Source organism: Oryctolagus cuniculus, chromosome 18 (genome assembly GCF_964237555.1).
Source record: "Oryctolagus cuniculus chromosome 18, mOryCun1.1, whole genome shotgun sequence".
NCBI classification, from domain to species: domain Eukaryota; kingdom Metazoa; phylum Chordata; class Mammalia; order Lagomorpha; family Leporidae; genus Oryctolagus; species Oryctolagus cuniculus.
In genome coordinates, this window is record NC_091449.1 from 49891304 (window position 1) to 49916094 (window position 24791).

At 56.4% G+C, this 24791-nt stretch overlaps 2 protein-coding genes across 2 annotated transcripts; both read right to left on the minus strand.

The window, feature by feature from the left end:
- Positions 1 to 838: 838 nt before the first annotated feature.
- Positions 839 to 11973, minus strand: LOC138846545 (cocaine esterase-like). The gene is made up of 12 exons (XM_070062570.1): positions 11795 to 11973; positions 7245 to 7449; positions 6408 to 6549; positions 5625 to 5758; positions 5285 to 5543; positions 4259 to 4357; positions 3870 to 4010; positions 3689 to 3769; positions 3334 to 3478; positions 2769 to 2906; positions 2187 to 2259; positions 839 to 1762 (listed from the first exon to the last, which is right to left on the minus strand). The coding sequence occupies exons 1-12, from the start codon at positions 11871 to 11873 to the stop codon at positions 1576 to 1578; spliced, it is 1683 nt and encodes a 560-aa protein (XP_069918671.1). The 5' UTR covers positions 11874 to 11973; the 3' UTR covers positions 839 to 1575.
- Positions 11974 to 14625: 2652 nt separating this feature from the next.
- On the minus strand, positions 14626 to 22697 carry LOC127486292 (cocaine esterase-like). The gene is made up of 12 exons (XM_070062571.1): positions 22371 to 22697; positions 20528 to 20732; positions 19520 to 19658; positions 18784 to 18917; positions 18444 to 18702; positions 17934 to 18032; positions 17531 to 17671; positions 17333 to 17413; positions 16973 to 17117; positions 16417 to 16554; positions 15857 to 15929; positions 14626 to 15452 (listed from the first exon to the last, which is right to left on the minus strand). The coding sequence occupies exons 1-12, from the start codon at positions 22447 to 22449 to the stop codon at positions 15266 to 15268; spliced, it is 1680 nt and encodes a 559-aa protein (XP_069918672.1). The 5' UTR covers positions 22450 to 22697; the 3' UTR covers positions 14626 to 15265.
- Between the last annotated feature and the right edge of the window lie 2094 nt (positions 22698 to 24791).

Here is a 24791-nt window from a genome sequence, read left to right on the forward strand (position 1 = left end):
TGGCAGCTTCCAAAGCCTGTGTCCCTTCAGGCTACAGGGCAGCCAGCGTGGCACAGGATCCAGCCTCAGCAGAGGGAGAAATAGTGTCGGGACCAGCCTCGAGTGGCCTTTGGTACCCGCTGAGAACCAGCCATGGCTTCTGAGTGCCGCCCCTGCAATTGCAGTCACAGGAATCCATCAACAGAGCGAAGAAACACCAGCAGAAGGGGAGGAAACAGTTTCAAATGATTTATCTGAGAAGGGATTGATGTCCAGAATATATAAGGAACTCAAACATTTGCCTTTTAGAAAGGCAAATGGTCTGAATGCGTAAGTTTCCTAAAGATGCTACACAAAATCTAAAAACTCTGAAAGCAGCCAACATCACTGGTTATGAAGGAAATACAAGTCAAAACCACAACGAGACACCAGCTCACCCTGCTTAGAAGGGCTCCCATCAAAAGGACAAAAATGATAAATGCTGGTGACGAGGAGGAGGAGGGGGAACTCCTCTACACGGTTAGCTGGAATCTAGGGAGGTCTTCAAAAAGCTAGACACACACCTACCAGGTGAATTCCTGATCCTGGGCGAATATCCGAAGGAAGTGAAAGCAGCATGTCAAGGAGACACCTGCGCTCCGGGGTTCGCTGTGGTACTGTGGGCAATAGCCGAGCTGTGGAAGCACTGCGTGTTGATGGGCAGATGAAGATGTAAAGCTGTGGTACATACACAATGCGGTGTGACTCACCCATAAAGGAGAGTGAAATCCTCTCACTTGTGCAATGTGTTTGCATGGAGGGCACTGTGTTAAGTGAAATAAGCCAGCCGCAGAGAGACAAGCACCATGCTCACACTCACTTTTTTTTTTAATACTTATGTTTATTTATTTGAAAGAGTTACAGAGAGAGATAGTGCCCGAGAGAGAGAAAGGTCTTCCATCCACTGGTTTACTCCCGAAATGCCTGCAGCGGCCAGAGCTGAGCTGATGCAAAGCCAGGAGCCAGGAGCTTCCTCCAGGTCTCCCATGCAGGTGCAGGGGCCCAGGTACTGGACCATCCTCCACTGGCTTCCCAGGCCATTAGCAGGGAGCTCGATTGGAAATGGAGCAGCCAGGACTCAAACCTGCACCCATATGGGATGCCAGCATCCCAGGTTGTGGCATAACTGGTTGTGCCACAGCACCGCCTCTGCACTCACTTGTAGAAGCTACACAAGTTGACCCCGTAGCAGTAGAGAGAACAACAGTGGTCACCAGCGGGTAGGAGAGGCAGGAGGAGAAGCCTCTGCAGAGGTTGGGTAACAGTTACCAGAATACAGCTGGAAGCAAGAGGTTGTAGAGCTCTAGGTCACAGTAGGGTGACTGAAGTTTATTCCTTATCGTGTAAGTCAACAGAACTAGAAGACTTAGTTCAAGGATCCTTAAAACAAAGAGTGCTAAGTATCTGATTGACCTTTGTAGCTGCATGCACGTTTGCGGCATGAATGCTGAATGGGCCGGCTGAGTGGATGGCCGTGGATGGAGGATTCAGCCTGCAGTCCCTGCTGGTGGTGCGGGCACTTTCTCCTGAGCCCTTCCTCCTGCCTAACACAGGCGGCTACAGTTCTTTGTGCTTCTGCTCAGGCCCCATCAGCTCCTGGACCCTCTGGGGCAGATATTTGGTCCAGAATTTGCGCCTGTGGGCCTTCAGGGCCTGGCCCACTGTAGGCTGCACGTTCAGCTGCAGGTATCGCTCGTCCTGGTTGAACACGGGCCAGTGCGGCAAGCCCTCGCCGTTGGGGTTCCTGCAGACAAGACGTCAGGAAGGGTGCACCACGGTCACTCTGAGCCCTGCCCAGCCCAGCCCTGAGCACCTATCTGGGGTCTGGCCAGGCCACTTTTAGGCCAGGAGGGGTGGGGAATGGGTTTCCAGAAGCAGGAGAGCAACACCTCCCCCTAGTGTCAGGCCCATGTGTGGACCCAGTGTCCTGACCTGGCCTGTCCCTCCCTCACAGGGAGTCTCTAGGCAGAGCAGCTCATGGCCACCCCAGGTCACTGGGAGATGGCATGAGTATGCCTGGGGCCAGGGCCCCTGTGCCAGTGGGTCCTGCAGCTGCCGAGGGCAATTTCACATGACTTAGGACCCTGGATGCTTGTGAGGTCCCCACAGAGGAGGGAGGGCAGAGGGTCCCAGGTCCCTGGGGATTGGGGGGGGGGGGGTCGTCTCACCCGTTGCGAGCAAAGTTGGCCCAGTACTTCATCACCCTCCTGCTCAGCAGCTCCTCCTCCTCAGTGAGGGGCACTGCATGGGGGAGGGGCAGGGTCAGCTCGGTCACCCCAGTCCTGCTGCCCCATCATGCACCACGCTCCCAGCCTAGGTGGAACTTGACTCTGAGTGTCCCAGGACTGGCTGTCTGCCTCCTTCCTTCATTCCCTTGGGGGCTGGGAATGCCCAACACTCTCTTCCTCAGCTCAGCCTCTAGGTCACTGGACACCTGCTCATTCCTGGTCCAGAAAATTCCTTTCTTCTTCTGACTCAGGGAACTCATTTAGGAGACAAATACGCTTTCAAAATACCTGCCTCTGCTCCCCCGCTGGACCCCGAGGGTGGGAAGAGGAGGTCGGGCCCAGGTTGCTGACGGAGGGCTCTGGGATTCCAACCCTGGTCAGCCTTCTGAGCTGTGAGATGTTGTACACCTGAGCCCGCCCTCTGTCAGAGCCTCTCTTCTCCATCTGTATAGCACAGGTGATGCCGCTGTAGGGACCAGGCCATGCTTGTGCCCCATCTCCAGAGGAAGGAGGAAGACTCACCTTGAGTGCCCCCGAAGAAGGATCTGAAGAGAAGCAGAACCTCGTCACCATGGTCAGCCTTCACATGTGGCGGCTTGGTGTCCTTGAAGAAGCTGGGCCGATGCTGGAACTCATAGAAGTAGACAGGGGCGTGGCAACCTGGGGCATCGGGGTGGCAGGGTGGACAAACCACTGTCTGCAGACCAGTTACCTGAAGCTTTCCTGCCTCACCCTTGATGACGGGCTATCTTGTTCCCGGTGGACTAAGTGATGGAACAGCACAAAGTGGAGCAGGAGCAGTGGGACCAGCCTAGGTGGATTCACGGCCTTGGACTTCCTAGCTCTGTGGTCACGGGAACGTCCCTGAAGCCTGTTCACCTCCCCTCAGCTTCCTCATCTGTGAAACGGGGGTTTTCTGCCTCCTGGAGTAGCCATGAGGAGGAACTGAGAGGAGGGGCATCAAGAAGCTGAACTCGGGGGCACAATAAGGACGTGGACAGGGACCAGGACAGCACAGACCTCACCAGGGACCCATAGTTCTGAGCTGCTTTCTTGCCAGATTGGCCTTGGTCACAGATGAACTCACGCTGAAAATGTGCCACTTGGAGGGCAGGCATCGCGAAGATCAAGTCCCCCATCATCTCCAGGAACCGGGTCTTGAGGGTCTGGGGGTCCTCACTGCTCCCCAGATACTCCTCCATCAACAGGTCCCCAAACTCAGGAGGCAGCATCTGGCGCAGGTGATGGAGAACATGCAGGTTAGACTCTGGGGCAGAGGGGCGACAGGTTCAGGGTGGAGGAGTCAGGTCGTGGGATGGGAAAGAAAAGGGGGAAAGGGCCACGGTGACCCCCCACAAGCCCAGCCTTAGCTCATGGGGTCGTTGCACGGGCAGTATCTTGGAGCTGCCCTCTCCTTTGGAGCAGGAAGCCAGGAGCCCCACCATCGGTTTCGAAGATCTCTGTACAACAGCTTGCATGGTCCCTCTGTCTATTGCATTCTGTTGGTCATAGATGCCCATGCTCTGGGAGTGAGAGGAGAGTCTCAGGTTGGGTTGGATGGTTCTGGAGCTGGTGGCCCCACCATCCATGCTGGACACACAGTGGCCTGGAATCGGGCCTCACCGAGGGGATGATCCAGCCGTACTCATCGTTGTTGACACCAATGATGCAGGGGACGGGTCGGAAGTCGGCTGAGGACAGCAGCTCCTGGGGGTGCCTGGGCAGGAAGGCCCCGTCCACCACAGCAGGGATGATCTTGAGGGCCTGAGGGGACACTCAAGTCAGGGCACAGGGTCAGGTCCCAGACCTTCTCTGATGCCTTCCACCCCTCCCTGGCTCAGCCCAGTGCGCTCACATCCACCCTCAAGAGGCTGGGATGTCCTCACCTCCACTTCCCATCCAGGACCATGAGGACAGCAAGGCATGGAAATGAGGTGCGTGGCCCAGGGAGGATGATGGGCACTCGGGCCCTCTGCCCCCCTTCCCGCCATCCCCTGTGAACTCAGCCTGACCTTGGTGATGGCCAGCATCTCCTCTGCACTCTTGCCCCGCAGGCAGTCCACGAAGGCCTTGGAGTTCTCGTGGTCACAGGCAGACAGGTTGGCCACCATCTGTACAGGGACCAAGCAGGGGCTAACTCTTCCTTGCAGGGAGGGACTGGAATTTACCCAAGACCCTGGAGGGGACGCACAGGTGCACCCCAGATGTCACAGGAAATTGTATGCTGTTTGTGTAGTTTTTAAAAAATAAACATATCATATAATTCCATGAATGTTTTATAAGTATTTATTTATTTATTTGAAAGGCAGAGTTAGAGAGAGAGGACACACACAACACACACACACATGCGAGAGAAAGAGAGAGAGAGAGAGATCGTCCATCTGCTGGTTTATTACACAAAGGAATCTAAAAGCCAGGACTGGGCCAGGAGCTTCTTCTGGGTCTCCTACATGGATGCAGGGACCCAAGGACTTTCCAGGCGTATTAGCAGGGAGCTGGATAGGAAGTGGAGCAGCCAGGACTCGAACCTGCACCCATATGGGATGCTGGGGCTGCAAGACACAGCTTTAACCCACTGAGCCCCAGCGCTGGCCCTGATTGTGCAGTTTTGATGTTGCCCCAACTTCCCCTAAATTCGCAGGTACCAGTCAGGGTGACCAGCACAGCTGCTTAGATGGTTGTGCTCACCCTGGAGGTCCCCAGGGTGACAGCGTGGCAGGGCACAAACAAACTCAATCACCGCAGTTGCCGAGCCATGTGAATGCCAACACCCCCCCACCCTTCACAATTCCGGGCAGGCACCAGCTCTGAGGCTCCCAGTGGTCCTTGCTAGGCTCACTGATTAGACAGAGTAACAGAGGCGCTAAGAGACAAGAGGTGAGGGAGCAGGTCGGATCTCCAGGTTCTCCCTGCCAACCTCAGTCCTCCCTCCCCGATGCCCTGCTCACACACGACCTTTCTCCCATGTCTCTCCCATCAAGTCACAGGCCACAGGTCCTGGAGAAGCTGCTGGGGCTTCTGCAGTGCAGGGGACTCACTGTGGAGATCACATCAGACGAGTTCGTGATGAAGCGGGGGAGCAGGACCACCCCACTCTGCAGGATGGCTCCGTGGAAGAGTCCTTGGGACATGGGTGACAGCACATGTGTGGAAACACTTATGGCACCCGCAGACTCGCCGAAAATGGTGACCCGGCCAGGGTTGCCTCCAAAGTGGGCGATATTCTGCTGGACCCAGCGCAGCGCGGCCACTTGGTCCAGGTAGCCCCAGTTGCCGGCGGCGTGCTGGTCTCCAGTGCTGAGAAGTGGCAGGGACAGGGGTCACAGGGCTGTCCTGGTGCCACTCTTCCCGCAGTGCTCACCCCAGCCCTGGTCTCACCTGAAGAAGCCCAGGACTCCCAGGCGGTACTGGATGGTGACCACCACCACGTCCTCAAATGCCGCCAGCGCAGAACCGTCATACATGGAAGCCAAGCCTATAACCAGTGAACCCCCATGGATCCACACCATCACCTGGGGAAAGTCAAGACCAATACCACAAGGTTCCCACCCAGCCTAAACCTCACCTGGGCTGCCACCTGGACTACCCAGCACTTGGCTCTGTGCACCTGCTCATGGAGACAGAGTTCCAGCAGGGGGCAGGACCTGGGCCCTGTTTCAGCAGGAGGAACTGGCCTTCTATACTTTTTGCTACACTTTGTGCATTAAAGCCTGGTTCCATTACTCCCAGAACTCCTTGTGAGGTGTCAAGGAAATGGGTGTTCCCCTGGTTGTCCCACATGACATTAATCAAAAGTGTCCCGTGAGTGTACTTGGATTCAATTACTTTACTATTAGCATTGACCCTCAGATAGTCCATGGCTGGGTCTTTGATGACCTCCAAGTGCAGGCCCTGGGCCCCTGAGTGGTCTTCCTGGGCACAAGCCGGCTGGGTGGGTCCTAGGACTGCCCAGGGCCACAGCCTCTGACTTCCGGGAGCCCCTCGGCTCTGAGACTCGTTCTCTCAGGGTCAGGTGCCCACCTGGGTAAGAAGCATTTCTTGGCTGATGTTGAGAGGCTCCTCAGCAGATCACATGCCGTGTGGCCCCTCCCATCCTATGCTTTCTCATCTTCTAGCAGAAGGCAATGCCCCCCACCCCGGCCGACCCTGCCCCGCACTCACAGGCAGGTCAGAGCCCTCACGGGCACGGGCAGGCGAGTAGATGTTGAGGTACAGGCAGTCCTCGGACACGGGGATGGACGGCAGGGTCAGATTCACCAGTTTCAGAGCCTGTGTATTCATGGCAGCAATGTCCTGCAAACACCTGGTGACCGCCCACGTGAGAAAGTCAGTCCAGGGGCCGGCCGGGGCCAAACCGGACCTGGGTCTGGACTTTCTCCCTGCAACCTCGGTCCTCCCTCCCCGATGCCCTGCTCACACACGAACTTTCTCCATGTTTCTTCTCTCTCTCTCTCTCTCCCCCCCTCCCTTTCTCTCTCCCTCTCTCTCTTCTTCTCCCTCTCCCTCTCCCTCTCCTCTCTGTGTGTAACTCTGACTTTCAAATAAATAAATCTTTAAAAAAACAAATCCCTTGGCCACAGGCACCTGGCTCAGTGACTCTGGACATTGTCCCCAGGCAGCCACCACCGCTGCCCTCCTCAGGGACCTGCAGGATCTGCTGCTGGAGTCAGGGGCTGCTGCCTGCCTCGCGGAGCCCCCTGAACCCGTCCTGGGGACAGCGCCCTGACAGAAAGTCTCTGCTCGTTCTTCAACCCTGGAGCCGAGGCCCTCTGAATGCCAAGCCAGAGCCAGGAGCCTGGCAAAGCCACTGCACCTCCCCTCCCCCACCCCCGCGGAGCCATAGATGACTCATGGGAAAAAGGCTCATGGGAATCTGCTGAACACGGAGGGAAAACAGACTGGGGTGTGGGTGAACAGACAACTGTGCCGTGCCCAGGGTCTAGAAACCCCTGACCCTACCCCAGGGCCGGAGCTCCCCTGTGCCCTGGGAGGACTTACATGGCTGGGTGGGAGGTCCCGTCCCTCACTCCACTCCAAGCTTCAGCAGGTTCAGGAGGTGCAAACCGCAGCGGCCCCACAGGTGGCTTGGCAAAGGGAATTCCCAGGAAGGTGTGGACGTCTGCATCGGTGCCTTTCACGTGGACCAGGCTCCCGCGCACCTGCCCCGTGTGCGTGTTCCAGATGGGGCTGGCAGAGTCCTGGCCTGTGGGCAAAGAGGTGTCAGGTGGGGGCTCCCCATGAGCTGCCCTCCCACACTGCTGCTGTGGCCTCTCCTTGGCATCGGCACCTCGGCCTTGCCAAGGCCTCGGACCTACAAACACTGGCTTTAGCAGCTTCCTGCCTGAAATGCTCTCCCCTCACCGCTCCGCTGACTCATGACCTATTCAGAAGAAATATCCAGAATTAGTAAACGGCAGAGGCAGAGAGCAGATGGCTGGGCTCTAGGAATGAGGTTGGCGGGTGTTGTGGAGGGAAGGTGAGTGCATGCGGCGGCCTCTGAGGATCCTGAAACCGTAACTGAGCAGCAAAACCTGAAAACGAGGGTGCAGCTACGGAACTGGCCGTGGGCAGAGGCTGCAAGAGGAACAAGCTAGAGAAGCCTGCATCCCTGGAAGTGCTGGGCTAAGGCTGCTTCAGGCAAGTGCTCAGATACAAAGAGACTAGGAAGGGGCTAGAAAATCCAGAGACTGGTTAGGTGGCCCTGCCCAGCATCCTGATGAAACGTGGACAGTAAGGCCACGAGCCATGTTGTCGAGAGCTACCTTATTGGAAACTGGAGTCAAGACCACCTTTGTCACACAGTTGTGTCCATGCCCTGAGTGATTCATGGAAGGAGGAGGAATTTGAGAGAGATGACTTAGGATACCTGGTGAAAGAAATTTCTAAGCAAAATATATAGAAGGAGCCGAGGGACTGGAGCTGTAGCGTAGCAGGTAAAGCCACTGCCTGCTGTGCCAGCATCCCATTTGGGCGCAGTTTGAGTCCCGGATGCTCCACTTCCAATCCAGCTCTCTGCTATGACCTGGAAAGCAGTAGAGGTTGGCCCAAGTTTTTGGACCCTGTACCCACACTGGAGACCTGGAAGAAGCTCCTGGCTCCTGGCTTTGGATCAGCACAGCTCTAGTCATTGGGACCATCTGGTGAGTGAACCAGTGGATGGAAGACCTCTCCTCTCTCTCTCTCTCTCTCTCTCTCTGCCTCTGCCTCTGCCTCTGCCTCTGCCTCTCTGTAACTCTGTCTTTCAAGCAAATAAATAAATCTAAAAACACCAAAAGAGTGCAGCTATTTGAAAGGTTCACGAAGAATAAAGTGTATTTAAAAAGAAGAAGAAGGAGGAGCTGCATGGGTATTGGTAGTTACTTTCAGTGAGATTTACCATGAGGCTCAGCAAAGGGAATCGGTTTAAAAATGTGGGAAATTCACAGCCTGCTCACTCAAGAGCAAAGGAGTTTGGGAAAGAATAACCATGGTGTGGCCAAGGAACCACTTGCCAAAGAGATTCCTGCAGAAGGAAGCCAGGCGCAGGGCATTCTGCAGCCTCCGGGGCCATCCCGCTTAGCACAGGCACAGGAGGCTGGCAGGGCAGAGTGGTTCCAGAGAATGGCCATGGTCACTGCTTTGCTTCCCATTGAAGTGCTCTGTGGCTATTCCAGCCGTGTTAACGAATACCCAAAGGGAGCGACCCACAGACCTTGGTGGCATCTCTCGGGTGCTACATTTGCAGAGGTGCGCAATTCACGTCTTGTGGTGGCAGTGGGGGTCTTGGTGGCTTCCACTGAGATTTCAAAGAAAAGTTGGGGAGCCAGGCTGAGTCCTCCTCCAGGGAAGAAGCCACAGCAAACATTTACCACTAGAATGCACAGGAAGCTATGGCATAGGACTGTTCTTCTTAGACCCTGGAATTGTGTAGCCCTGTTCCTCTGACCCCCACACACTGTGCAGTGCCAGGTTGGGAAAGCTGAGGGCACCAGCACACCACCTGAAAGAGTGAGGTAGGCAGGGAGGTAGCCAGAAGGAGCTGAGGGCTATACCGCCCAGACCCTAGCCCCTTCCGTGCTGATCCGACATGGCTGCAGGTTCAGCACAGCCACTGCCCATCATGCACCTGAGTTCGCGTCCCATCATGCACCAGACCCTACGCTGCTTCCTAGATTCCACCACATGCTCTGAAGCCACATGTGCACCAGACATGGTGCAGCGCCTAGAGAGAACTATGTGCGCTGCAGCCCTGCCCAAACCTCTGCTTTCATTAAATATTCAATTAGGCTCTGCCTTGGGCACTACCATCCTGTAAAAGGACAACACTGAATCTTGCAAATTGCAACACTCATTTTCTCCTGAGATTGCCCATGTTCCTGAGGGTGTACTTTCCCTTTGTCTTCAAATAAACCTTATATTCCTGCTCCCCTTTATCTACGTCTCCTGGAATTCTTTCACATGTGGAAGCAAGAGCCTGAAACAAGTCTAGTGTGAGATGACCTCTCTCCCCCTCTCTCTCTCTCACTTCCCCCCTGCACCAGGAGCAGCTTCACACCTGTGGCCAGCAAAGCCAAAGCCCTGGGGGCTCACACCGCCCCTATTGTAGTGTACATGAGGTTCTGGACAAAGATTTAGCGATTGCACTGCTGGGTCTGGATTCGGGACCTGTGAGCCCTTTCTTCTTGCCTGTGTTTTCCCCTTGGCATAAGGATGATCACCGCTGGCGCCTGTTGCACCCCTATTGCTTGGAAGCACACGAGTTGTTTGCTTCACGGTTCACAGCTATCAGAAGTTGGCCTTGGGCCTCAGATGGGACTTGGGACCTTGGACTTCTGAGTCATTGTGGACTGGGATAAACCCTTGCAGACTATTGGCATGAAATGAACGCTTTCTCCATTGTAAGAAAGACTCATGGGGGTCGGGGCACAATGCTCCAGGTTAGCTATGGGTGTGGCCCCCAGAGTTCCTGCGCTGGGGGCATGGTCCCCAGTGTGGTGGTGGTGGCGGTGAGGGATGACCTCAACTTCGAGGGGGGGAGCTCCCCTTCTTTCCTCACGGAGAGGGGTTGCCTGTACCCACGACTGTGAGTGCATATCGACTCCTGAGGACACTCTGAGGCATTATGTCTAAGGTTCTGGGACTTAATGGTCCCAGCAGAGGAGCCAGAACCAGCTGGGACAGAAGGAAGAGCGACTCCCTGTGACCTGTCAATGATTCTTTATGGACATGGGTCCAAGCCAAACCACTATTTTAAACATGCAGATCCTTCTTCCTAAAATATCCTTGTCACCTCTGAGAGCCTGGAAGGGGTGGATAAAGGTTGATTCTTTCCTGGGAAGAATAGATTGGGAAAGGGTAGCTGGAGAGAGTCAGGTCCTACAAGTATGGCATTTTGTGTGACAGGATCAAGGGCTGGGGACTCTGCCCACACAGCTGCTGTAGAATAGTCCCGAAGCTGCTTGGAGGAGTCACCATAGAACCCCAACACTGGGGTCCCTTGCCTGTGCACAGTAAGCCAACCACTAACACCAGGGTGGTGGGAAAGACACATGGGTATTTACTGCCAAGTGCAGAGCAAGGAGCCACAGGGCTAGCACTTAACTCCTGTCTCTCCAAGGGCGGCAAGGCCGGCAATCTTCAAGTTCAAAGCCGGCGAGGAGCAGTGCCAGCTCAGCTTGCAGGGGCACCTGGCTGGCCCCCTTCCTTTGATTGGCCAGTGAAGGTGGTGAGCATGTTCCCTTTGGAATGGTAGAGGTGGGCTCCTGTCCATCTGGGCCCATGGATAGATGGGTTCTGTGTTTGATCAGGGCTGGTGACTTCCTGACAAACATCTCAGCTGAAGTCTAACACCTGGACCTCAGCTCTGTCAGCTGTAAGAGGGAAAAATGAATCCCCACCTTGCAATCTGGGTGCTGCTTGGAGGCGAGCACTGAGATGTTAGCTATAGGTGAGGGACAACTAAACTGCAGGGCAAGGGAGAGATACTGGAATCTGATAAAAATCTGCACCAAAGGCTACCATGCTTGCACAGCCCTGGAGGTCAAGGTGAACCTTAGCCCCAGGTCAGGTGCAGGGACTGAGAAGGACCTGGTGGCCATCGGAGCAGCTTTGCTTTGTGGAGCTGGGGGCTTCCGAATCCCCAGACTGTCAGTAACCTCGCCTGAGGCCCTCGCTGGAGGGGGCCAGGAGGCACATCAGGCCAAGGGGTTGACTCTCAGAGCCAGCAGCACCAGGAAGGTTTATCGCGGTTGTGACTCCTTCTGCCAGCTCCAGACCCAAGCCCTGGAAGAAAACGGCCCCAGTTCCCACGCCTCCGCCTGGCCCAGGGCTGCTGACCCAGACCAGCGCTACTCAGAGCCATTGTGCTGGGCGCACTCCTCCGTGTCTGGGGCCTTGGGCAGCCCCCACGCTCTCCAAGCCTCAGGGGCCCACCCTGGGCGCACAGGTCCCGCGCTGTCACCTCCGCCCGCTCCACCAGCCCAGACGTTGCCCTCCCGCGGCTGCAGGCTCCAACTGCGGGATTGGGCAGATCCGACCCGGGTCCCTGTCGCCGCCCGCGGGAGCCTCACCGTGGGCTGGGACAAGGAGGAGCAGCAGGAGCCCGCAAGCCACGACGCAGAGCTGCGCGCCCGGTCGGTGCGTCCCCATGGTCCGAGGCAGGTCCGCGTGTGTGCTCCTGCGCCCCAGAGGCTGCCCCGGGCGCTCCAGGAGCGGACCCTGGCTTCACTCAGGCCAGAGTCTGGCCTGGGCGGGGAGCAGGCGGGGCGCGCCGCGTAGGCGGGGCTCGGGGGCCTGGCAGGAGAGCGGGACTCAGCAGGCAGAGGTCGCCTGCGGTTCTGGGACCAGCAGGTGGGGGCATGGCAGCCTCCACCAAGTCCCCGCCACTGCGCTGTACCTGGGACCCTCTCTGCAATCCTGGAGTCACGAAGTTCACTAGCCCAGGAGGATGTTGGGGGCGGGGCTGCCGAGGAGCTGTTATTGGAACAACCTGGAGGGCTTCTGGTAGGCAGTGCTTGTTCAGGCTCCCACAGAGAACTGGGATGATCTTCAGGTGGGGTGAAGGACAGCCCTTGAGAAAAGCCAGGCAGGTGCAGCTTGTCCCCCAGTCCTGGGACCTCCTCCCGGGCTCTAGGACTGGTAGGTTACTGGGTCCCATGGCCCCTACTTTCCTTAGAGTCCGTGCTCTGAGGTCTCCGTGGGCCCCCTCCCTACTCAGTCACAGACTTGCTTTCCAAACTCCCAGGTGACTGGGGCACTTAAGGACACCTCCATCCCCCCCCTCCACACACACACCCCAGTTCTCTGTGTTCTACCTCCTGCTGACGTCTGGGGCTTTTCTCCACTTGACAAACCATGAGAGCCTGCTAGTCTGACTGCTAGGCAGGAAGACAGGAATCAGCCTACTTGTGTGGGGGGGCCCCGGGCACACAGAGCACCTGCCGGAGGACCGCAGCAGCCTGGGCAGCATGCCCGGCAAGCAGCCCAGCGTCTGCACCACACAGCCCGGCCCACACTCCAGGAACTTCATAGGGGCTCTCGGCCTCCCCCCAACCCCGTAAGGAACGCACCCCAGGAGAATCCTCTCTGCCTGGCGCCAAGTGGGCCACCTGCTCTCAGAATGAAGTGACACCCTGACAGCAGGGACTCCATTTCATTGACAGATGAGAAAAAAAGAAAAGAAAAGCACCCCCCAGCGTGAGACTATGGTCTATAACTGAGACAATAGCAGTACACCACATTATGCTTGGCAGAACATAGAAATCCCCTAGCTTGATTGCTCACGCGCAAACACCTGGACCCTAATGTCACGCTTGTAGCTGGTAGAAGTCCCATGTATGATTCAGGTCAGCTTGGCCCTAGCACCCATGTATTCCCTCCCCTCCTTGTGGTTCTTGCCTTTACCAAAGCTTTGAGCTTCGGGGTTGAGAGTTTTTTAGGGCATGAGCCTGCTCTCAACCACAGGCAATAAAGGACCGTCAGATTCTATCAATGTGAGGCACTCCTCTGTTTGAGCTTGTCTGGGTACATCAACAGCACAACCTCGGGAGGAATTGTACCTATTTTGTATCCTGCAAACCCTTTGTCCAAGAGAAGATTATCTTGGGGGAAGAACTGGTCATTGGAAAATGACAGGTTCTCCAATAAATAATTAAGAAAACTGGATACAGAAGAATGAAACTGGACATATATATATAATATAAATCAACTCAAAAAATTGATCTGAGTAATGTAAGCCCATAAACTATGAAACTACTAAAGAAAACATAATGAATGGAGAAACTCTTTGTGATATCGGTTAGGGAAAGGGTTTTTTGGGTAAGACCACAAAAGAACAGGCAACAAAAGCATTAATAGACAAATCCAGAACCTCAGCAACAAGAAGCCAACTCAACTGATTCAAGAAATGGCCGTCAGGGCAGTCACTCGGCCTGGCAGCTGAGATGCCGGTGAGGACGGCCTCATCCCGTCAGCAGTGCCTGGATGTGATACCCAGCTCCAACCCTGACTCCAGCTTCCCAGTAATACAGACCCTGGAGGCAGCAGTACTGACTTTCAAGTATTGGATCCTTGCTTCCCTCGTGGGACAGCTGGATAGTCCTGGCTCCCACCTTTGACTTTCAGGCAAACTGCAGACATTTGGGAAGGGACTCAGCCTGTGGAAGCTTGCTCTCTCTCTTTCTGTGGCATACTTGGCAAATTAAAAAAAAATAGTGTTTCAGTGGACCAACATTCTGAAAAGATGTTACTCGTAAAACAGTATAAAAAAGCCAACAGGCATATGACAAAAGAGCTCCGCATTACTGATTACCTGGAAAGTGTGAAATGAAGCCACAAGGAGACCTCATAAGAGAATAACTATTATGAGACAGACAGAAAGTTTCACGTGCTGGCGAGGATATGGAGGGAGGGAGCTCTTCTGCATGTTCGTGGGAGACTCGTGGAGGGCCGGCGCTGTGGCGCAGTGGGTTAAACGCCCTGGCCTGAAGTGCCGGCATCCCACATGGGCAGCAGTTCTAGTCCCAGCTGCTCCTCTTCCAATCCAGCTCTCTGCTGTGGCCTGGGAAAGCAGTAGAAGATAGCCCAAGTCCTTGGGCCCCTCACCCACATGGTAGACCCGCAAGAAGTTCCTGGCTCCTGGCTTCGGATGGGTGCAGCTCTGGCCGTTGTGGCCAATTGGGAAGTGAACCATTGGATGGAAGACCTCTCTCTCTCTGCCTCCCCTCTCTCTGTGTAACTCTGACTTTCAAATAAATAAATAAAAATCTTAAAAAAAAAAAAAAAGGAGACTCGTGGAGAACTGTAGGAGTTTCCCAAATACCTCACCATAGATCTACTACCCATTCTACAAGTGCTATGGCTGCATGTGTATCCAAAGGAATTGGAAGTAGTATAGCAAAGATACACCTACACTTCCATGTTTATTGAAGCAGATAGTCGCTGTGTCCAAGTGGAAGGAACCATGTTGCTGGGTATCTGTTGACAGGTGACTACACAAAGAAAATATGTTACATATACCCAAAGGAGTATTACTTGGCCATAGAAAGGAATTCAACCTTTCAGTTGTGGCTGCATGGATGGGATTGGAGGACATCACTCATGGCAGCCCCTGCAGGGACGAAGCCACGGAGGCTCCTGGTGGCTGGGTCCTCTGCTGACCACTTACAGATGTGAGGTCACAGGGCATGCTGGGAGGAGGAGGGTTTCTGGCACTCAGGGGTAGGTGCACCTCCCTCCACGTGGGGAAGGCCTTTGGAGGAGAGCGGGGGGGTGGGGGTTGGGTGTTGAGGAGGGTGGGCTTCCACTGGCTTTGCCTAGTACAGCTTTGGGGGGTGTACTGAGTGTGTCTCACAAGAGAGGACTCTGGGCAGGCTTGGCAACGGACCTCATGTGGTAGGTAAATCAAAGCTCACTGAATGGACAGGGCAGATGAGTGCCTGGCCACGTGAATTGCTGAATGAATGGCTCCTTTGTGGCTGTGGGTGGGCACATCAGGAGGCCCCCGCCTGCTCTGGATCCCCTGGCCACCCTGACACAGGGAACTACAGCTCTGCCTGCTCCTGCTGAGCCTCTCTTAGCTCCCGGACCCTCTGGGGCAGGGTCTTTATCCAGAGCTGGAGCCTGCGGGCCTTCAGGGCCTGGCCCACTGCAGGCTGCACGTTCAGCTGCAGGTATCGCTCGTCCTGGTCAAACACAGGCCAGTGTGGCAGGCCCTCACCGTTGGGGTTCCTGCAACAAGACATCAGGAAGGGGGGACCGTGGTCACTCTGAGCCCTGTCAGTCCAGCGCTGAGCACCTATCTGGGGTCCTGCCAGGCCACCTTGCAGGCCAGGAGGGGTGGGAAATGGGTTTCCAGAAGCAGGAGACTCAATGACTTCCCCCTAGCGTCAGCCCCACGTGGGGACAGGGCAACTTGGGCTGTCTTGTCCGTCACTGTCACGGGGAAGCTCTGAGGATAATGTATCATGTGTGACTACCCTCCATGTGTCACACATGTCCAGGGCCCGTGTGTGTGCCAGGGTTGAGGGACTATCAGGTGAGACAGAACACATGCATGCTGGTGAGGTCCCCACAGAGGAGGGAGGGCAGAGGGTCCCAGGTCCCTGGGGATTTGGGGTGGGGGGTGGTCTCACCCGCTGCGAGCAAAGTTGGCCCAGTACTTCATCACCCTCCTGCTCAGCTGCTCCTCCTCCTCAGTGAGGGCCACTGCAGAGGGAAGGAAGACAAGGTCCCTGCTCAGGCCACCCCAGCTCTGCTGCCCAGCCCAGGGGCACTGTGACCCTGGGGCCCCAGGCCTTGTTCTCTGCCCCACCCCTACCATTCCCAGAGCCAGGCCCTCCCCTTGGCACCTCCCTTTGCTCATGCGGCCTGCTGCTCACTGCATACAGCTCACGCCTGGGCCAGAGCTTCCTTCTTCTGACTCTGGGGACTCATTCAGGAAACAAACTCGCCCGTGAAACACCACCATCTGCCCTCAGGCGGGACCCCCAGGGCGGGTGGAGGCGGAGGCAGAAGTCCTTGTCTGAAGGCTCTCAGGTTCTAATTGTGGCCAGGTGTGTTGAGCGATGAGCTACAGGACACCTGAGCCGGTGCCCTGTGTGAACCTCGATTCCCACATCTGCACAGTAGGGCGCTCTCACCACAGGGAGAGTGAAGACCCCGTTCCCCAACCCGAACAAGGAGGAAGCCTCACCTTGGTTGCCCCAGAAAAACGATCTGAAGACAAAGAGAAACTCATCGCTGTGGTCGGCCTTTACGTGGGGCGGCTTGAGGTACTCCCAGTAGCTGGGTCGCTGCTGGAACTCATAGAAGTACACGGGGGCGTGGCGACCTGGAGGCAAGGATGGGTGTGGCCAGGAGGCCAGGTACCTGAAGCTCACATGCTTCCCCCAGGACAACAAGCTGGCTGCCCATGGCTGCCTGGAATAGGGACAGTGGGCTGTGCACGGCCCAGGCTGCATCAGGGGCAGTAGGAAGGCCTGGCTCATTCATGACTTTGAACTCTCTGGCTGAGTGGTCTCAGGCAAGGCATTGCAGCCCGGTCACCTCAGTGTCCTCGTCTGAGCCGAGTGGAGATGTCTGTCTCCTAAACCACCATGAGGAATTCCTGAGACGACAGACACTGAGTGCCTGGTGCCCAGGGGCCCAAAGGGACACAGGTGGGGACCTGGACAGGACAGACCACGCCCAGGACCCACAGCTCTGAGCAGCCTGCTGGCTGTTCAGGCCTCAGTCATAGACGAACTCACGCTGAAGATGGGCCACTTGGAGCGCAGGCATCACAAAGAGGCCGTCTGCCATCATCTCCTGGAACTGGGCCTTGAGGGTCTGGGGGTCCTCACTCTCCCCCAGGTACACTTCCATCACCATGTCCCCAAAACCAGGAGGCAGCATCTAGAAGCAGGTTAGGTAGACTCTGGGCAGAGAGGCAGCAGCCTTGGGGTGGTGGAGATGGGTACTGGGATGGGCCAGGGGGTGTGGGACGGCCCAGCTCTGTGGTGTCCCCATCTATAAACACAAATGCAGCCCAGACTTAGCTTGCGGGGTCCTTGTGTGGGCAGGTGCCTGCAGGCTTCTCTCTCCCTCTGCCAGGGCCCCAGGAGCCTCACCATCTCCTTGACTGTTTTCTTCAATAGATCCTGGATGGCCTTGCTGTCCATGTCCTTCTGGTTATAACCAGAGTCAACTGCCTGATTGGGGAGCAGAGAGTTTCCAGAAGGAAGTGGATGAGCCTGGAGCTAAAAAAGCCCTGAGATCCCCAGTGGATGAGCTTCTCTGGGCACTCAGGAACTCGGTCTGGGGCTCACCATGGGGAAGAGCCAGCCATACTCATCGTTGTTGACACCAATGATGCTGGGGACGGGTTGAAAGTCAGCAGAGGCCAGCAGCTCCTCGGGGTGTCTGGGCAGAAAGACTCCGTCCACCACACCAGGGGTCATGGGGAAGATCTGAATGAGCACGTAGATCCAGGGAGAAACGTCACATCCTGGGCATACTGGATGCCCCCTGAGAACCTTCCACACCTCTCTGGCTCATTCGCACCCCTACACCTGGGGTTCCCACATTTGACTTTTTGTGACCAGGCCTCCATTGCCCGTTTAGGGCTACAAGGACACCAAAGCATGAAGATGAAGTAACTGGTCTGGTAGCAGGAAGGACACCCAGGCCCACAGCTCTCTGCTCTCCACACCCTGGTGAACTCAGCCTGACCTTGGTGATGGCCAGCATCTCCTCTTCACTCTTGCCCCGCAGGCAGTCCACGAAGGCCTTGGAGTTCTCGTGGTCACAGGCAGACAGGTTGGCCACCATCTGTACAGGGACCAAGCAGGGGCTGGCACATCTGCCCTGGCAGGGTGAGGGATTTGCCCAAAGCCTCAGCTGGGAGGAGAGTGCCCCTATCTCTCAAGGTACTGTGTGCAGATCGCTGTAGCTTTGAAACTATTCCAACTACCCTAGAGTGACCCCCAGAACTGCTCAGACAATTCTTCCTCTGTGATGGCATCCAGGGCAGCAGCTCTGAGGACACAGAACTGTCATAGCCCCCATCATGGCAAAGCTGTGTGGATTCTGACTGATGGGCCCCTCAGGCATCCCCAGGTTGGTGGCAGTTCCCCAGCCATCCTAATGGTCCTTGTTACATCCGTTGAACAGAGTAACAGAGGTCTTGAGAGGTAAGAGGGGAGGCAGCAGCTCTGGGCTTCTGCAGTGATTGCCACTCACTGTGGAGACCACATCTGATGATCTGGAAATAAGGTTGGGCAGCAGGGCCACCCCACTCTGCATGATGGCTCCGTGGAAGAGTCCTCGGGACATGGGTGACACTACATGTGTGGACACACTTGTGCCACCCGCAGATGCTCCAAAAATGGTGACCCGGCCAGGGTTGCCTCCAAAGTGGGCGATATTCTGCTGGACCCAGCGCAGCGCGGCCACTTGGTCCAGGTAGCCCCAGTTGCCAGCGGCGTGCTGGTCTCCAGTGCTGAGAAGTGGCAGGGACAGGGGTCACAGGGCTGTCCCGGTGCCACTCCTCCCACAGGGCCCACCCCAGCCCCGGTCTCACCTGAAGAAGCCCAGGACTCCCAGGCGGTACTGGATGGTGACCACCACCACGTCCTCAAATGCCGCCAGCGCAGAACCATCACACATGGAAGCCATGCCCATAACCAGCCAACCACCGTGGATCCACACCATCACCTCGGGAGTTAAGACTGATACTGTGAGGCTCCACCCAGCCTAAACCCCACCTGGCTGCCACCTGGACTAACCAGTGCTTGGCTCTGCACCTCCTCATGGAGACAGAGCTCCAGCAGACTCAAGACCTGGGCCCTGTTAGCAGGAAGAACAGAGCTCTCATACTTGGAGTTCTACCCCGGGTATCAAAGCCTGGGTCCATTGCTTCCAGAACCCCTTGAGATGGGAAGGAAAAGGCTGTATTCCTTGTCATTCCACATGGATGTTAACCAAAGGTGTCCAGGTGATAACCTATGGCTGGGAGCTGTGGTGACCTTCAAGTGTAGCCAGAGGTCACCCGAGTGTGCCTCCTGGGCAAGAGGATGCTGCAGGTGTCCCAGGTCCTTTCGAGGCCAATAGAGTCGGACCTCTAACAGTTCAGTCCCTGGGGCCCCGTGCCCAGGCCTCAGCTGCCCACGGTGGGGGAGCAACACTTCTTGGCTCCCATAGTGAGAGGCTTCTGGACAGGGTGTGCTCACAGGAGGGCCCGTGCTCAGCTTCTCCTTTCTCATCTTCTAGCAGAAGGCAATGCCCTCCCACCCCGGCCGACCCTGCCCCACACTCACAGGCAGGTCAGAGCCCTCACGGGCATGTGCAGGCGAGTAGATGTTGAGGTACAGGCAGTCCTCGGACACGGTCATTGAAGGCATGGTGAAGTTCAGTTTCAGAAACCGTGGATCCATTACCTCAACATCCTGCAGGCACCTGTGACCACCCGAGGGCAGGCAGTGAGCCCAGGGGTCCCAATCTGCTCCTCACCACCCTCAATCCCCCTGCCCTCCTTATACCCTGCTCAGACATGACCTTCAGCGATGTCCCCATCATGGTACTGGCCTCAGACTCTGGGGAACCTGCGATGGATCTGGATTTCCAGGGAGGCCTCAAGGGTTTTGAGGGCTTGGGTACCACTTCTTCCCTGAACAGGAAGTCTTGACTCTTAGGGAAGCATTAGAACAGGTGCTGGCATTCTCTACTATATCCCAGGACCCATTCAGGCCCCGAAGAGGGCAGTAGTCAGTCCCCAGTGCTGCATCGATGCATGGACGCCATGGCTCATGGGAAGACAACAGGACATCCCTCATCCAGAGAACCTCATCACGTCCACGCTTTCCATCTGTAGGAGCGTTCACACGTCCCTTGGCCAGTGGTACCTGGCCCCGTCTGTTGGCTCAGAGACTGTGAGCATTGGGTGCCCAGGGAACTGCTGCCCTCCTCAGGGCTCTGCAGGATCTGCTGATGCAGGCAGACTGTCCTACAAGCTTCCCAGAGCCAAGCTGAACCTCTCCCAGGCACAGTGGCCCTGGTGGCAGGGAACATGTGGCATAAGCTGCATGTAGGAGATGGATCTCTTCTGCTAATGCCTTCTAAGTGCCAAGTCCTGAGCCAGGAGCCTGGCAAAGCCACTGCACCACCCTGAGCCTCAGCAGGCCCACTGGAAACACACGTGGGAATTCACAATGTGCATAGGGACGGCGGCTATAGAGTCTGGATAAATGGACAGTTGGACCTGGCTCAGAGGATCCCTGACTCCCACCCCAGGGCCGGAAGTACCCTGGGTCCCTGGGAGCGCTTACACGGCAGGGTAGGAGGTCCCGTCCCTCACTCCACTCCAAGCTTCAGCAGGTTCAGGGGGTGCAAAGCGCAGCGGCCCCACAGGTGGCTTGGCAAAGGGAATTCCCAGGAAGGTGTGGACGCCCACATCGGTGCCTTCCACGTGGACCAGGCTCCCGCGCACCTGCCCAGTGTGTGTGTTCCGGATGGGGCTGGCAGAGTCCTGGCCTGTGGGCAGAGACGCGCATCAGGTGGGGGCTCCCCATGAGCCGCCCTCCCACACACTGCCGTGGCCTCCCTCCTGTCCTCCCAGCCACCCATGGGACCTGCAAGCACCAGCCCTACAGCTCCCACACGTGCTGCGGCCCTTGTGCTCCTGCTCTCCCCGAGCCCACGGAGGTGAGATGTCACCCGTGAGCACAGCCAGATGCCAGCTGCCTGCGGCTCGAGCTGGGGTTGCAGGGGGATGGAGAGTTGACCTGCTGACCTCTGTGACTGTGGTGAAAATCCACGGTGGTGTGCAGTCCGCTCTGTGTGCAAGGCCCTGGGAACCCTGCCGGTTCCTGTGGAGGCCCAGGCATGGCGGCACAGGAGACCTTGGGACCTGACACCTTTGCCCACTTGTGGTTTTCAATTACAGTCTCCTCATCTGGAGGTGCAGTGACCAGGGATGCAAGTAACCTTGCAGACTGGAAATGCTCAGAAAGGGGCCAGCGTTGCGGCACGACAGGTTAAGCTGCTGCCGGTGATGCTGGCATCCCATGTAGCAGCAGCGGTTTGAGTCCCGGCTGCCCTGCCTCCATCCAGCTGCCTGCTGTTACCGGAGAAACTAAAGGGTCCTTGTCTTCACGCAAGAAAGAATTCAGGTGTGAGACAGAGAGCAGGGGAAAGCAGCATAGCAAGGTTTATTAGGGTAGGACATCCATGATGGGCACCTCTGTAGACAGGACCTGAGAGAGAGTGCACAGCGTACATTCAGGCTGGTGCTTTTAAGGGGATGGGTCTTGCCTTCCCTCCCCCTCTCCTCCTCTGCTGGTTATTGGGTAGAGGGGGCAGGACTCCCTGGAAGGTCATCAGGATCTTCGAAGTGCAGATACTGGGCTGCACCTGGCTTTGGGATGCGGATGCTGGACCTGGATGTCAATGCCTTAGGCCTTTGTCACACACACATAAGCTCATTTCTGACTTCCTACCTAACACTGCTACTCACCTGGGAAAGCACAGGAAGGCGGCCCAAGTCCTTGGGCCCCTCTACCCAGGGGGGAGAGCCCGATGGAGGAGTGAAAGGTGAGGAAGTTCGGAGCAGAGGCCTTGAGCCCCAGGTGCTGCTCTGGGTGTTTCCCTCCCCTGAGCTATGTGACCTGGTGGCAGAGAGCACCATAACCTTTGCCCTGGTGCCCAAGTCCAGCTTCACTCAGGACAGGTATATGGGGTGATGGGGCCCCTGTGCTGCCTCAGGACTTCCAGATTCTCAGAGGCCCAGCCATCTTGCATGAGGCCTCACAGGAGAGGGTCAGGGGGCTTCTGCCAGGTGCTGAGCCCAAAGACAGCGGGGCAGGGCAGTGGCGGCTCAGCCTCAGGCACGGGAAGGAAACCACCAGTTCCCACGCCTCTGCCTGGCCAGGGGCTGCTGACCCAGACCAGCGCTACTCAGAGCCATCGTGCTGGGCGCACTCCTCGGTGTCTGGGGCCTCGAAGCCCCGACGCTCTCCAAGCCTCAGGGGCCCACCCTGGGCGCACAGGTCCCGCGCTGTCACCTCCGCCCGCTCCACCAGCCCAGACGTTGTCCTCCCGCGGCCGCAGGCTCCAACTGCGGGATTGGGCAGATCCGACCCGGGTCCCTGTCGCCGCCCGCGGGAGCCTCACCGTGGGCTGGGACAAGGAGGAGCAGCAGGAGCCCGCAGGCCACGGCGCCGAGCTGCGCGCCCGGTCGGTGCGGCCCCATGGTCCGAGGCAGGTCCGCGTGTGTGCTCCTGCGCCCCAGAGGCTGCCCCGGGCGCTCCAGGAGTGGACCCCAGCTTCACTCAGGCCAGAGTCTGGCCTGGGCGGGGAGCAGGCGGGGCGCGCCGCGTAGGCGGGGCAAGGGGCCTGGCAGGAGAGCAGGACTCAGCAGGCAGAGGTCGCCTGTGGCTCTGGGACCAGCAGGTGGGGGCACGGCGGCCTCCACCAAGTCCCCGCCACTGCGCTGTACCTGGGACCCTCTCTGCAATCCTGGAGTCACGAAGTTCACTGGCCCAGGAGGGTGTTGGGGGCGGGGCTGCCGAGGAGCTGTTATTGGAACAACCTGGAGGGCTTCTGGTAGGCGGTGCTTGGTCAGGCTCCCACAGAGAACTGGGATGATCTTCAGGTGGGGTGAAGGACAGCCCTTGAGAAAAGCATGGCAGGTGTGGCTTGTCCCCCAGTCCTGGGACCTCCTCCCTGGCTCTAGGACCGGTAGGTTACTGGGTCCCATGGCCCCTCTTTCCTTAGAGTCCGTGCTCTGAGGTCTCCGTGGGCCCCCTCCCTATTCAGTCACAGACTTGCTTTCCAAACTCCCAGGTGACTGGGGCACTTAAGGACACCTCCATCCCCCCCCCCCACACACACACCCCAGTTCTCTGTGTTCTACCTCCTGCTGACGTCTGGGGCTTTTCTCCACTTGACAAACCATGAGAGCCTGCTAGTCTGACTGCTAGGCAGGAAGACAGGAATCAGCCTACAGCCTATGTGTGTGTGGGGGGGGCGGCCCGGGCACACAGAGCACCTGTCGGAGGACCATAGCAGCCTGGGCAGCATGCCCGGCAAGCAGCCCAGAGTCTGCACCACACAGCCCTGCCCACACTCCAGGAACTTCATAGGGGCTCTCGGCCTCCCCCCAACCCCGTAAGGAACGCACCCCAGGAGAATCCTCTCTGCCTGGTGCCAAGTGGGCCACCTGCTCTCATAATGAAGTGACACCCTGACAGCAGGGACTCCATTTCATTGACAGATGAGAAAAAAAGAAAAGAAAAGCACCCCCCACCGTGAGACTATGGTCTATAACTGAGACAATAGCAGTACACCACATTATGCTTGGCAGAACATAGAAATCCCCTAGCTTGATTGCTCACGCGCAAACACCTGGACCCTAATGTCACGCTTGTAGCTGGTAGAAGTCCCATGTATGATTCAGGTCAGCTTGGCCCTAGCACCCATGTATTCCCCTCCCCTCCTTGTGGTTCTTGCCTTTACCAAAGCTTTGAGCTTCGGGGTTGAGAGTTTTTTAGGGCATGAGCCTGCTCTCAACCACAGGCAATAAAGGACCGTCAGATTCTATCAATGTGAGGCACTCCTATGTTTGAGCTTGTCTGGGTACCACAACAGCACAACCTCGGGAGGAATTGTACCTATTTCGTATCCTGCAAACCCTTTGTCCAAGAGAAGATTATCTTGGGGGAAGAACTGGACATTGGAAAATGACAGGTTCTCCAATCAATAATTAAGAAAACTGGATACAGAAGAATGAAACTGGACATATATATATATATAAATCAACTCAAAAAATTGATTTGAGTAATGTAAGCACAAAAATTATGAAACTACTAAAGAAAACATAATGAATGGAGAAACCCTTTGTGATATCGGTTAGGGAAAGGGTTTTTTGGGTAAGACCCCAAAAGCACAGGCAACAAAAGCATTAATAGACAAATGGGATTCTATCAAACAAGGAAGCCTCTGCATCCCAAAGAATCAACAGAGAGGAGCAACAACCAGCAGAATGGGGAAAATAGACCAGACTGTGCACCTGAGAAGAGATGAACTCATATCCAGAACCTCAGCAACAAGAAGCCAACTCAACTGATTCAAGAAATGGCCGTCAGGGCAGTCACTCGGCCTGGCAGCTGAGATGCCGGTGAGGACGGCCTCATCCCGTCAGCAGTGCCTGGAAGTGATGCCCAGCTCCAACCCTGACTCCAGCTTCCCAGTAATACAGACCCTGGAGGCAGCAGTACTGACTTTCAAGTATTGGATTCTTGCTTCCCACGTGGGACAGCTGGATGGTCCTGGCTCCCACCTTTGACTTTCAGGCAAACTGCAGACATTTGGGAAGTGACTCAGCCTGTGGAAGCTTGCTCTCTCTCTTTCTGTAGCATACTTGGCAAATTAAAAAAAAATAGTGTTTCAGTGGACAAACATTCTGAAAAGATGTTACTCGTAAAACAGTATAAAAAAGCCAACAGGCATATGACAAAAGAGCTCCGCATTACTGATTACCTGGAAAGTGTGAAATGAAGCCACAAGGAGACCTCATAAGAGAATAACTATTAT

Excerpts from the sequence above, each read along its gene's own strand:
- LOC138846545 (XM_070062570.1), bottom strand. The coding sequence starts at position 11,873 with ATGGGGACGCACCGACCGGGCGCGCAGCTCTGCGTCGTGGCTTGCGGG. Across the intron at positions 5,544-5,624 it reads GGAGTCCTGGGCTTCTTCAG|CACTGGAGACCAGCACGCCG; the intron begins GTGAGACCAGGG and ends GCCACTTCTCAG. Across the intron at positions 2,907-3,333 it reads CCAAGTGGCACATTTTCAGC|GTTGCCACGCCCCTGTCTAC; the intron begins GTGAGTTCATCT and ends CCGATGCCCCAG.
- LOC127486292 (XM_070062571.1), bottom strand. The coding sequence starts at position 22,449 with ATGGGGCCGCACCGACCGGGCGCGCAGCTCGGCGCCGTGGCCTGCGGG. Across the intron at positions 20,733-22,370 it reads CCTCCTTGTCCCAGCCCACG|GCCAGGACTCTGCCAGCCCC; the intron begins GTGAGGCTCCCG and ends CTCTGCCCACAG. Across the intron at positions 17,118-17,332 it reads AGAAAACAGTCAAGGAGATG|ATGCTGCCTCCTGGTTTTGG; the intron begins GTGAGGCTCCTG and ends ACCTGCTTCTAG.